We start from the raw sequence: 13,703 nt of genomic DNA, 5'->3' as shown, positions 1-13,703 counted from the left end.
AAGACCCCACCACATTTCCTGCTTGGGCGGGACTTCCCCAGCGCCACTCTGAGGACCTGGGGACCTGGGAACCTCGCCTGGGTGCGCAAACCCCAATAAAGTGTTATACTGCCTAACTTTGTGGCTGATTGGCATTTTCTTCCTCAGCGTAGCCTAAGAAAACCTTTCAAATACCACCAACGGGGATCAATGTCTACAGAGAATTTTAAAATCACAAAATTGACAAAAGGTCAGTTTGCTTTTAATCACCATCACAAAACGGCAATCCTAAACACTGCCAGTAATAAAACACTCCCTGACCAGGGAGGACAGGCCCGGCAACACCGCTCCTGAGCGAACCACTGCTACTCAAGCATAACTCTTCTGAAATCTTTAACCCACCTGAAAACAGAATTAATCTCATTTTTCTAAACCCTTAATCCACATCTGAATCTCCTACAAGGCCAGAGCTGTTAAAGGCAGCTTATCTTTAACCAGCATAGGCATTCATGAACACACCCTTCTGGCCACCTTCCCATCAACAGTGTGTTGCAGAAGCCCAGTAAGGTCCTCAGAGGGAAATGTGCCAAGTCCCCGTTCCACTATGTTGCTGGGAGAAACAAACCATCACGCCTTAAAATTACCCTAGAGATGAGGCTAACTGCATATAAAATACAATTTGAATTCCAAAGGCTGGCATTCATAAAACACCATAATCTGGACCTAATTCTCATTCCTCCTAAAATTCTCTTCATACCAAACTACTTACACTAAGTCTACTTCTACCTAATACATGTCTTCTTGTACTTTGTGTTCCACTTACCTAACTGCTGAGCCCCGTAAGGAAATTTAAACACTCAATCTTGTTTAAGTGCTATAAAGGCGATACTCCATTCTATTGAATAAAACTGGGGACTACTAATAAATAACAAAGTAGAATACATTATACAGAATTTTATTTAAAAAACCTTTATTTTCATAGAATATATTTCACATTAAAGAGTCTTAGTGGGAAAATAACAATTTATTATTTAAAGCTTTATATTTGTAGACATTTTGAGACAAGTAAAATTAACACATTTGAGGATTAAATTTCAGTTTAGAATCTATAATATTTTGATACAAGGGACCTCTTCCCTACATGGAAGTTCTCTATATTCAGAAGCTCTCTAGCTGTTTTCCAGAATTTAGAAATCAGTAACGTGAAATATCAGCATTTCCAAACTTTAAAGATTCCCAAAGACGTGTAAGCATCAGTGACTGGTATCAACTGAATAAAGGGGAAGTTTCCAAACATCAGGTGCTGCCTAACTTTCTGCTGTCTTTACTTATGAATTAACAGTTTTCCCTTTATCCATCTCTCCCAGGGCAAATATAGCAGTTTGATCAGATATTGACAGCAATAAAGCTGAATTCCCTTCAAGAGTTTGATAAATTAAAATGCAAAAGCTCATATATAATGTTCAGTTGCACTGTGAATCTTGTGGGAAGCTGGGAAGACAACCTTAGTAACTCACCAGAATATGAAATTCAGTCTCACAATTTCTTGGATACAATTCCCTCTCAAACCTTTGCCTCACAGATTAAATTCCAAAACTAATCAGGTGATGAGAAGAGGTTTATCTCACCAATGGACGTATCTGTTATTTCCTCCTGTTTGTGAGGTCAATGGCATAACAGAGCAGAGGCAAAGAGGTGTATAATCGATTCTCAAGGTATTAAGTCAAAAAGGTCAGAGCTTCCACAGCATGGCAACAGCTTTGCAGATGCCTACATCATGATAGTTGAAATAGCAAAGCCCAGCAAAGGTAAAAGCTGAAAGTGCTAAAAGGCCTGCTTTGGCAGCTTTCTGCGATGCATCGCCATGCACATAGTCGGTAACAACTTGTCCAAGGCCCCTAAGGAAAAAAATCACAGTACAAATGAGAAATCACACATGAAGTCAGAAAACATACTATACAGATAACTTGGCTGCAAAAAGATAAACAGATACAAAATGCAACAAGTCATAAACCAAAAAAAGGAGTCAAAGGTTTCCTAACAATATAATAAGGTACCTTCCCATTCTTCAGATTCAATTTTCCAGGCATTATATCAGAGACAGTAATTAATTACTGCTCTATCTACAAAATCTTGGGTTTAAAAAAAATTTTAGACAATGCTCTACAGTTTTTCAATAATTCAAAGAGAATGTATTGAACAGATTATGTGCCAAAATCTGTTAAAGATGTTGGGAGCACAGTAACTAAGACAGCAGCCCTGCCTTTATGGAACATTTGCTCTAGTGAAGGAGAAAAAGAGTACCTATGTGCTATGAAGTAATGTTTCAGAAAGGATGACCTGAATGAAAAGAACAGTTCAAGCAGAAGTGACAATGACCTTGGCATCTTTGAAGAATCATAAAAAAGGTTAGTGTGGTTGAAGAATATGGAGATCAGAAGGCAGGGACAGATTACACAGGGTCATGAAGGTCATGAAAAGAAGTTTGAATTTCATTTGAAATATATGAGAAACCACAGATGTGCTGTAAGAAGAGAGTGACCCAATTTTACTTTTTTAAATATCAGTTTTATTTAGATAAAATCCATATACCATAAAATTAATCCTGTTAAAGTATACAATTGAGTGACTATTAGTAGTCTCACAGTTCTCAACATTATTACCATTTAATTCATCAACCCCAAAAGAAACCCTAGACCTAACAGCCCATTACCCAGCCACTTACTTGTTTTCTATCTCTATTGATTTGCCTACTCTGGACAGTTTATGTAAATGCAATCAGATAACACGTGTTTTTATATCAAGTTTCTTTGACTTAGCACAATGCTGTCAAGGTTCATTCACGTTGTGGCATGTATCAGTACTTCGATCCTTTGTATGGCCAAATAACACAGGCATACCTCATTTTACTGCACTTCTCTTTACTGCATTTTGCCCATATTGTGGTTTGTGGCAACCCTGCATCGAGTAAGTCTATTGGTGCCATTTTTCCACCAGCATTTACTCATTTCATCTCTCTGCCTATTTTAGTAACCCTCAAAATATTTCAAACTTCTTCATTATTATCATTATATTTGTTATGGTGACCTTTGATGTTACCAGGGCAAGACCCTTCACCAGACAGAAGTTATGACTTGCTGAAGGCTCAGATAATAGTTAGCATTTTTTAGCAAAAAGTGTTTTTTAATTAGTGGCATATAAAAAGGTATATAATTAGTTTTTATATACCTTTTTAGACACAATGTTATTGCACATTTAATACACTACAGTACATATAGTGTAAACAACTTTTACATGCACTGGGAAACCAAAAAATTCATGTAATTCACTTCATTGTCATATTCATTTAATTGCAGTGGTCTGGAACTGAACCTGCACTACCTTGGAGGTCTGCCTGTCACATATATCACATTCTGTTTAGCTATTCATCAGCTGACAGACATTTGGAATGTCTCCCCTCTCTGGCCATTATAAATAACACTGCTATGAACATCTGTACAAGTTTTTGTTTGAGGCCATATGTTTTTAATTTGGGGGAGGGATATACATCTAAAAGTGGAATCTTTGGGTGATATGGTAACTATAGCTTTTTGCTGGAACTTCCAAACTGTTTCCCAAAGTGGGTGCAACACTTTACACTTCCAGCAAAGGGCTCCAACTTTCTGACATTCTTGAAACACTTGTTATTGCCCAACTTTCTGACTACAGCCATCCTGGTAGGTATAAAGCAGAATCTCATTTGTGGTTTTCACTTGCATTTCTCTAATAACAAATGATGTTGAGCATTTTTTAAATGTGCTTATTGGCCGTCTGTATATGTTCTTTGGATGAATGTCATCTTACTTTTTAAAAAGGTCACTTTGGCTGTTGTGTGGCAAATGGACAGCGCAGGCAGGAGACTGAGAGCAAGAACAGAAACAGAAAACCACCTAGGAGCCAACTGAAGTACCACAGGGAAGACTGTTGGCTTAACCTGGGCTTTTGACAGGGGAGATGGTGTGAAGGGACAACTCAAGCTATGTTTAAAGGAGAGAGCGAACAGAAAGAGCTGACAGACTTGATGCAGGACAGAAAGAAATATCTAGAATGACTTCTAGGATTTTTGGCCTAAGCAACTACATTTAATTGAGTTGGGAAGAAGAGGAATGAAGGTTTTGAGGGGAAATCAAGAGATGTGAAAGAGTGATTTTGGCAGTTACAATTAGGATAACTATGAAACATAGACGTGACTAAGGTTACACAACTGGAAATAAAAGTCTGCAGCTCTAGAGAAAAATATATTAAGTCTGAGCTAACTCGGGGCAAGTATATTGATAAGAAGGCCAAGAAGTGACCCCAGAGTTCAGACCATTATTATTCAGAGATCAGCTGAGAGGAGAAGGACCTGGCAGAGGAAACTGAGAAGGTACAGCTAGAGGGGAAGAAGAAAACAAGGTATATTGCTTCTAGGAAGCCAAAGAAAAATATTTAAGGAAGAAATATTCAATTAAGTTGAATGCTGTTGAGAATTAAAGTAAGTGGACAGAGAACAAACAACCGGATTTGGAAAAATGAAGGTCTTTGGTGACTTTGGTAAGAACGACTTCAGTTAAATAGTTGGGATAAAACCCCAATTGATGTTAAAAGAGACTGGATGCTGAGGAACTAGTAATCTTTCCACTCATTTCTTTGTGTGTGTGAAAAGTAAAAGAGGATTAGTGATACAGCTGGAGAAGTCAATTGTAATAAAAAACGTATTACTGTAGAATTCTCTCTGATTCTTCATTAATTTTGATTAATCTCCTTCCAAGAAACACGTTAGAGAAAAATTACTGTACTTGTAATCTAGCATTTTATATGCAACTATAACCCTTTATTTTAAAAGGTCCACATAGTTAAAGGGTAATTCTTCTAACAAACTCTAGAAAGCTAGGTAGACAAGGTCCCCTTTCTCAGTAGCTAGAAAATGACCCTGGTAAGTCACTTAACTTCCCTGGGGTTTAGTTTCCATTTCTGTAAAATAACAGAATTAGGTAAGATACTCCTCCAAGTCTTTTCAGTTCTAACAATCCAAAATGCACCCCCTACCCAGGATATCATCTTGTCCTTACAAAACAACATAAAATGAACTCAAGGAACCCAATTGGATAAAATTAACTAGAAATTCGTTCACTCAACAAATATTTACTTAGTGCTATGTGTCAGGTACTGCTAAGGCACTAAAAATATAATAACAAACAAAAATTGTCAAAAACCTCTATCATATATTTTTTTAAAAGGGCAAGACTGAAATACAGTGCAGAGGATGCACATCTGGGTGATAAAATTATGATGAAATGTAAGGAAGCGACTACTATAAAAATCAGGATGATGGTTCCTGATGAGGGACACCAGACAGTTATGACAGAGAGAGGACACAAGGAAAAAACTTTTGGACAAGGAGGCAAATGTCTATTCTTGACCTGGGTGGGATCACCCTTATAATTATTCATTAAGCCACAGATTTGATTCTTGTAATTTTCTGTATCTGTGCTTTTATTCTAGTGGAGGGAAATAAGAAATATGTAAAATAATAAATAGATGATATATCATATTAGAATGTAGTAAGTGCTACTGAGAAAAAATAACAGGAAAGAGGGATAAGGAATGTTGGGAAAGATACTGAAATTTTGACTAAGTGTAGAGATGGCTTCAGTAAGAAGGTGACATTTAGGATCGAAGGAAATGAGGGAATAATCCAAGTATATAACTAGAAAAGGAGTTTCAGGCAGAAGGAACAATAAGAGTAAAGTCTTGAGGCCTGGAGTGTCCCTACTGTGTTCAGGAATTATCAAGGAAGTCAGTGTGAATAAAAGAAGTAATAATTGGAGATAAAGAAACAGGGAACCAGGCAACATGGAGCCTAGACCACTGCAAGAATTCTACTGTTAGTTTGAGTATGATTAGAAGACAACAAATGGCCTTGAGAAGGGGACTATCTTGACCTGACTTAATATTTTCACAGGATCGGTGGGGCAGCTGTGCTGGGAATAGACAGAAGGAGGACCAGTTAAGAGACTGGCATCAAAGACCATGATCAAGTTTGGGGCATGAACAAACAGAATGGAAATTAATTCAAGTGGAAAAGAGTGCTGGAGGAAGCAATCTCGGGGGGCATAAGTTTTATAACATTCTACATTCAAAATGCCTATTAGGGGAGTGAAGACATCAAACAGTTAGGTATATATATAAATCTAGGTATAGAAACATTTTATATGTTTTAAAGTTTTCAACAGGTCTTGAATACCTCAATTAACTTCTTCCTTACATGCAATAGTAAAACAAGCTCACAACAAACAAACTGAACAAACAATATAATATTGAAGGCACTGCTGTACTTGCCAGTGACCATGGAGAGTGAGGACTGCAGCCAGGGAGTAGTCCATCATGGAGGAAGGATTCAAATAAGCAGCTGGAAGCAGACCCAGGAGCAAAACACTGACAACCCTCTCACCAGTCCAGTGGAGAGAGGCAGCCTTAGAACCAGCTATAGAAAGAGAGAACCTGATTTATAAGGATCAAAGGGGTAAACCTATCTCTCAAGTTTACCCATATAAATCTTAACTCTGAGCATAAAGCGGGTAAGATAAAGATGGTAACTGAAAGAGATACTATCTCCCTTTTTTAGTACAAGGTGTCTCAACACCTACATATGTTGATTAGAAGACAGATCCACTTTACTTATAGGCAAAAAGATGGACAAAAGATCTGCAGAATTACCAATCTTGGACTTCAATACAATGGACAGATACTTTATAATTATGTTAGTGACACTTGAGAAATTCCTTCAAAACATTATTTTTACACCTTCTAATCTTTACAAGTAAGGTAATATTAAAAATCCTCCTGTTCTGGCTGGTGTAGCTCAGTGGATTGAGTGCCAGCCTGCGAACCAAAGGGTTGCCAGTTCAGTTCCCAGTCAGGGTGCCTGCCTGGGTTGCAGGCCAGGTCCCCAGTAGGGGGTGCACGAAAGGCAACCACATATTGATGTTTCTCTCCCTCTCTTTCTCCCTCCCTTCCCTTCTCTCTAAAAATAAATAAATAAAAATTTTAAAAATTCTCCTAAGACAAAATTAAACAAGCCGACTCAGAGAAGCAAAGTTCTGATGTCAACTTTTAGGATCATGGTCCTTGTTCTGCCCCATTACTTATAAACAGAAATGGAACGTGAAAACTTATTTTAAACAAATGAGAAACAAAATGGGCTAAAAACATTTCTTTGAGAGCCTCTATTTTTTTGTGGTTACAGATCCCTTCGGGAATCTAATAAAAGGATAGAGTGACTTCCCAGAAAAATGCACACAGGCACATACATTAAAAACTCTATATACAACTTCAAGGGCTTTCCATCGGTCCCATGCACCCCAAGTTAAAAACTACTCTGTTAAATCTAACTAAACTAAGGAAAGAAATGCAGAAAAAATTTTTCAAAGATACAAGTATTCTCAAAAGCAAGAAGACTACACTTGCCTAATTGCTCAAAACTCAGATGCAACTATACCTAAGTGGCTGATGTAAGAATAAAGAGAAGTCTTTTTTTAAAAAAATAGTATTATTATTTATTTATTTTAGAAAGAGAGAAAGGGAGAGAAACAGAGAGAGAGAAACATCAGTTTGTTGTTCCACTTATTTACACATTCACTGGTTGATCCTTCTGTGTGTCCTGATTAGGGACTGAACCTGCAACCCTGGCATATTGGGATGACGCTCTAACCATCTGAGCCACCCAGCCAGTGCTCAAGAGAAGTCTCTATCTCTGTAAAATACTGATTTTTCCAGACTTCAAAACTGGAAATACTGCAGTTAACTCATTATTTACCTAGAGACTTTCTAAGACTGATTTTAATAATATCTAAACAGTATTTTTCCAAGAAATGCCATGATTTTAATATCTACCTATATGAAAATAAACAATTACGACTATAAATATATATGACTTAAAAAAATTGTCCACTATTCTAAATTATTCATATCTGGCTCCTCTCCGTAAGCTAAATAAATAAGAGTGATTAAACTACTGAACAGACTCTTCATACAGAGCTATTTTCTTTTTAAAATTCTTTAAAAATTTAAAACGACTTATACCAGAAGGTTCTCTATACATGTAAATGTCATCATTCAACCATGCTGGCATTGCCTGCCCACAGGTGTAGGCTAAGTATTCATTTGACAGAGTTGGACAGAAGAGTTCCCCCTACAGACAACAAGTCCTCCCAAAGACATGACAATTAGCTCAGATGAAGATGGCCAGAGCCCAGAAAGCAGCAGCAATGGAGAAAACATACAATGGCGGCTGGGTGACAAGTGAATGTGCTGTATTCCACACCATCCTGGCGTATGTTGGTCCTGGAGAAATGCTGAGATTTGAGCAGGTCTGACAACTGGGGTTCGGAGGAAAGCTGAAAAGAGACGTGAAGGTAATCATAAGCACCTCTCTTGAAACAGGACTGACAGACTTTTCAACTGGTCATAGGCAAGCTACTTCAACCCCAAAGTTGATAACATCTCATATGTAAAATAAGGATAACACCTATTTCACTGGGTTGCTGTGAGGTCAGACTAAGTAACCACTGAAAGACTGCAAAATCAAACCACTTATGTAAACGGGCTTCACTTTTACTATTTTTAAAAAGTACATTATAGCCCTGACTGTTGTGACTCAGTGGGTTGGGCATCATCCCACACACTAATAGGTCGCCAGTTGAATCCCAGTCACAGTACATGCCTGGGTTGCAAGCCAGGTCCCTGGTTGGGGGCATGCAAGAGGCAACCAACCTATGTTTCTCTCCTCTTTCTCCCTCTTTCCTCCTCCCTCTAAAAATACATAATTTTTACTTTTTTTTAAAAGTAAATTATAGCTTTCACTTTCCATTTATTCATCTGCTCTGCACTGGATTAAAAGATAAAAGATACAGCCTTTGTCCTCAAGGAATTCAGTATAGTTTGGGAAGTTTATCTACTATTGTCTACCTTTACAAGATCAGTTTCTCCACTTATACTCTTAAACCCATCCATCTGACACTTTTGGGATCCTGTCTTTTGGTTAAAAAATAGGCAGACCTAAGTAATTCAACTCTGCCACTTCATAGCTGTGAGATGATCAGCACTAAAGCTAAATAGACATTCTAACTTCGATATCCTCATCTACAAAATGGAAATAGCAGTACTTACTTCATAATACTGTTGAAAATTAAATAATACAACAAGGCATTCAGTATAATTCCCAGAAAGTTATAAGCACTCAACAAAAGGTACTTTCTCTCCTACATCTTTAACCTCTCCTTCTTACTGGCCATTTCCCCCCCACTGATGTAAAATACCTCCCTTGATTCTAATTCCACTAATGCCCGTGTACTCTTCTTTCTCTACTCTCCTCTTTCTAGTCATGCTTCTATAAAGAGCTATTGAAATCATCTTTAATTCCTCTTATCATTCTGTATCTTACTTATCTTTAACTCACTTTATCTTACTTACTTAAACTAACTTACTTTAACTTACTTATCATTCTTTAACTCAAAAACTTATTTTTATCCCCACCAAAGCTGCTGATGATCTCAAGTGGCCATACGCAAGTGGTGGGGATACATTTCCTCCCTTCTTTTCTCAGGCAGAACCCTCTTCTGGTTCTCTCTTTGATTTTCTGATAATTTTATTATCAGTTTCCTCCTGCATTCACTCTTAAATGTTTTCCCATTATTCTGTCCTCTGCCCACTGCTCTCCTTCATTCCTGCACACTCCCAGCCATTCTGTCCACTCAGCTTCTACTGCCTATAAGCTGATAACATCTAAATTCTGAATTTCCAGCTGGGGTATCATCTGGGTTTTAGAAGTTTAAGTGCCCTGCTGGGCCTCTCCCCAGAGCTATCCTATACAGTGCTCAAATTCACCAGGACAAAAACTAAATCATCCTTCAACTTTCTCATCTAAAACTGTCTCCCATTTGCATGTTCTCCACTTTAATGCCATCCAGCTACTCTTCAAACTAACCCAGAAATCTGGAAGTCACATAGGACTTTCTCCCTAAATTCAGTCAATGGACAAATTGATGCACCTCATCATTTCTTCAGACAATTTTCTCTTTTTTGTATTACTAAGTTCAGGACCTCACCATCTTTGCCTGGACTACTGCAATAGTGCCCTATTTCATCTCCCTAACTTGTGTCTTAGCCTGTCTATCTCCCATGATGGCCATCTACCAAATTGTTACCAAAGAAGTCAATCTAAACTGCAAATCTATGTCAAATCTTTCAATAGCTCCCCTTTATTCCATGTTAAATGCATACTCCTTATCAAGACAAATTTTTGTATGATGTGATTCCAGTTCACTTTCCAGATTCATCTCTCATTTTCATCTTGAGGTTCACACTCTAATGATATCTGATTTATCATTTTCCCTCATAACAGTTTCTACAGCTTCATCATTGCTTTTGCTCATCCTAGTAGCCCTAACTCTAATGCCCTGATTTCCTGTGGACTTCCTTAGCCTCAAGACTCAAATCAGGCACAACTCCTTCAGGACAGGAGACAAAGTAATCCTTTCAAACACAGAGATAAATATATTCTCCCTCTGGACTGGCATAACAGCACAACAGTTTTTGTTGGATATTAAATTATGCTTATAAGTATTTACCCTATAAAAAGGAAAAGTCCTGGAGAACAAGAACTGTTTTATTCACATTTATATCCCAACCTTACTACAGCGTCCAGTTCAGTGCTTACCGAATTGATCCCCTGAATCAACTTCAGGGAACACGCGCAAGACCAAGCACTAGGACTTAGATCCTCTTTCCCGACTCATTCTAAGGACAGTGAATGGGGAAGGGAAAATAAGAGCTCTTCTGAATAGCCTCAGCAGGACTTTAACTTCCAGAAAGAATTCTTTCAGATTTACCGGTTCACCACGTCGACCCAGAACAGGAGAGACACACGCTCGGCTGAATTTCTGGGCCCGTAGGCAACGGTTTTGGCAGGAGCCCGAGTAGCCAAAGGGAAGGAGGAGGGATTCCTTGCTCAAAAGGTCTCACCGCCCTGCAGCCGAATCCTCACCGCACCCGCTTCCCTAGCTGGAAAGCTGTGGTAAGAAACTTAGCCTGACCGGACACCTCACCTCGGCCTCCTTGGGCACCGCAGAGGACACTCAGCCTCCAGATACTCGCCATCTCGCTCCTTAAGGCTCAAGGTCACCCAGCAACCCGGAAATAGTCACATAGTCACACAACAACTCCCACCCCTTGACAAGGAAATAAGGAAAAGGAAAAGGCTAGGTGGACCGGAAGTGGGAATCGGGCGCGCACCCACCGCACATGCGCACACTCGCTGGAGGTCGGGAGCACCACGAGGACAATGGCGGATATGGGTGAGGCGGACCAAGCCGAGTTGCAGCGCCTGGTGGCTGCCGAACAGCAGAAGGCGCAGTTCACTGCACAGGTACGGGGCCAGGCACTAGGGTGAAGAGATGATGGGGTCAACTGCAGGTCCCAGGCACCCACGAAGCTCCGTGCTCTAACCTCTCAGGTCACTCTAGGTCCCTGATAGGCCCGGTTCCTCTCACAAAAGAAATGGGGCGTGGCATTCCTGGCCACTGGTGACCAGTGGTGCTTAGTGCCCGTTAAGCTAACCCGTAGTAGGGGAAACAAGATGTAAAGCAGAAAAGAAAGGCGATGCAAAGGCCCAGGGGCGTAGTTTGGCAGCGAGGGCTGATATTCAAAGATCTAGGTTCTAACCTAATTTCCTGCTACTCACAGGCCATGTGCCCCTAGACTAGACGCTCGTTCAGAACGCGTCTTGGTTTCGCAGTCGCCCGTTGCCTCACTGTACTGTGAGGATCAAATGCGATAATGTATTTGAAAACGCTATAGTGGTAGAACTTTATTGGAAAAGAATGGAAGGGCTCTGAAGTAGGAAGTCTAGACTATTGGTTTACAACAAGAGTTTTGGAGTCCTTTCGACATGGATGGAATCCTGGCAAGGCCCCTTATTAGTTAGCTGCAATTACTTAACCACGCCTTTTAAATGGAGCTAACAAGCCATCTTTCAGGCCTATGGAAAGGGTGACTGAGTGCTTGGTTCCAGCCTGCCAATAATCAACCATTGGTAAATGGCTTTTTCTCCTTCCACCCGACTCCCAAGTGGTTAGAAACCTTTGGGTCCTAAACTTTATCAAAATGTGTACATTTTCTGTACCTGTGTGTACACTTTTTCCCTGGACAGTGGATCCATAAGCTTCAATGGATTCTCACATGAGTTCATGACTCCCAAAAGGTTAAAAACTTAAGAACTACCCTTTAATAAGGGATAGGTTTTAGAATGATTTTGGTGCAGTGGCTTGGGGGAATTAATTGGTAACATACCTTCCCAGCTTAAAATGGTACTCATTTGGGAATACAAAAAAAGGCATCTTGCCTGAAAATTTACATTCTGATTGAGGACATGACACAATTAGAAGATAATAGACAGTAGCCTTCAAGGAGGTAAGAATCTGAACTGTTTGGTGATGGGTAAAATCTTTAGGGAAGGCATTTCCTAAAAGGAGTATAAATAAAATCTTAAAAACCAGTATGAGTTAGTGGGGGTTAAATAAGGGATGAGTGACTAACAGAAATTGATGCATTAAGCAAGTACAGAGATGACTTAAAAAGGTATTTTTTAATTACTAAAGAGAAAAATAGAAAAGGGGGGTGGTAAAAGGATTGTTGCAATGTAGGAATGAGGATCTGAACCTTATTTATTGAAGACAGATTAGGAAGTTAGGAAAGATGAGAGCCAGGGTTTGTTGATTGATGTTTTAGTCAGGTGGCAGAAAATTAAAATGGGAAGAAGAAAATTTAACAGTTGGGCCTATGTACAGATCCAATGGCTAACTATTTTTCTTTTCTCTCAGGTACATCACTTCATGGAGCTGTGCTGGGACAAATGTGTGGATAAGCCAGGAAATCGCCTCGACTCTCGCACTGAAAATTGCCTCTCCAGCTGTGTGGATCGCTTCATTGACACTACTCTTGCTATCACCAATCGGTTTGCCCAGATTGTACAGAAAGGAGGGCAGTAGGCCATTCCCCTGGAGAGTGATGGAGGGCAGTAGGCCATTCCCCTGGAGAGTGATGGAAGCAGCAAAGGACTTAAGCAGATTGAAGAGCTAGTGGGGGTCAATTGTCAACCCACTGTCAGGTCAACTTCAGGCTAATACCAACCAAGCCTGTTGGTGCTAAAAAGTAACAGATCAAACGTTCAAAAGTGAAATTTATTTGGAATTCACAATTCCATATTGTATCACAAAAGTTACTCAATAAATGTGAATTCCCCAATGTTTTTTTAAATCTCATTTTAGGATTTAATAATCTCTGATCAGCAGGAACACTAGAAATGAATATGTTCCATGGCTGGTAGTGCAAGTGGGACATCACTGGTTTTTGAAGAGTCACCCTAAGCCATATTTAAGGGGCTGGAAGAACCATCAAAGCCCTAGCCTAAGGCACAGAAGAAAATTTAGGGTTGAGAAACGTGAAGAAAACAGCTTTATTGCTTATATATGACCAAGAAAAGGTAAACATGACAAAAAACAAAACAGGCAAGATATGTATTTGTTGGGAAAGAGGCCTGATACTATGGGAGGAGGGAAGGTCAAGACTCAACTTCCTGGAGATGCCTTGTTCTACTGGCCCATCCTGAATCTGTGCTTAGAATCAGTACTTTTATAGTACAGAAA

General features: G+C 39.4%; 2 protein-coding genes across 2 annotated transcripts; one reads left to right on the top strand and one right to left on the bottom strand.

Moving 5' to 3' along the window:
• Positions 1–937: 937 nt before the first annotated feature.
• SDHD (succinate dehydrogenase complex subunit D) lies at positions 938–11,215 on the bottom strand. The gene is made up of 4 exons (XM_037065588.1): positions 11,106–11,215; positions 8,283–8,396; positions 6,340–6,484; positions 938–1,877 (listed from the first exon to the last, which is right to left on the bottom strand). The coding sequence occupies exons 1-4, from the start codon at positions 11,155–11,157 to the stop codon at positions 1,712–1,714; spliced, it is 477 nt and encodes a 158-aa protein (XP_036921483.1). The 5' UTR covers positions 11,158–11,215; the 3' UTR covers positions 938–1,711.
• A 72-nt stretch (positions 11,216–11,287) lies between these two features.
• TIMM8B (translocase of inner mitochondrial membrane 8 homolog B) lies at positions 11,288–13,539 on the top strand. The gene is made up of 3 exons (XM_037065589.1): positions 11,288–11,425; positions 12,879–13,046; positions 13,080–13,539. Exons 1-2 carry the CDS (start codon positions 11,342–11,344, stop codon positions 13,044–13,046), a joined length of 252 nt encoding a protein of 83 aa, XP_036921484.1. The 5' UTR covers positions 11,288–11,341; the 3' UTR covers positions 13,080–13,539.
• The last annotated feature ends 164 nt before the right edge of the window (positions 13,540–13,703 follow it).

This window comes from Sturnira hondurensis, unplaced genomic scaffold (assembly GCF_014824575.4).
Source record: "Sturnira hondurensis isolate 20B ecotype Veracruz unplaced genomic scaffold, ASM1482457v3 Scaffold0015793, whole genome shotgun sequence".
NCBI lineage: Eukaryota > Metazoa > Chordata > Mammalia > Chiroptera > Phyllostomidae > Sturnira > Sturnira hondurensis.
Note: the sequence above shows the minus strand (reverse complement) of the source record. Positions and strands in the feature narration are given on the sequence as shown.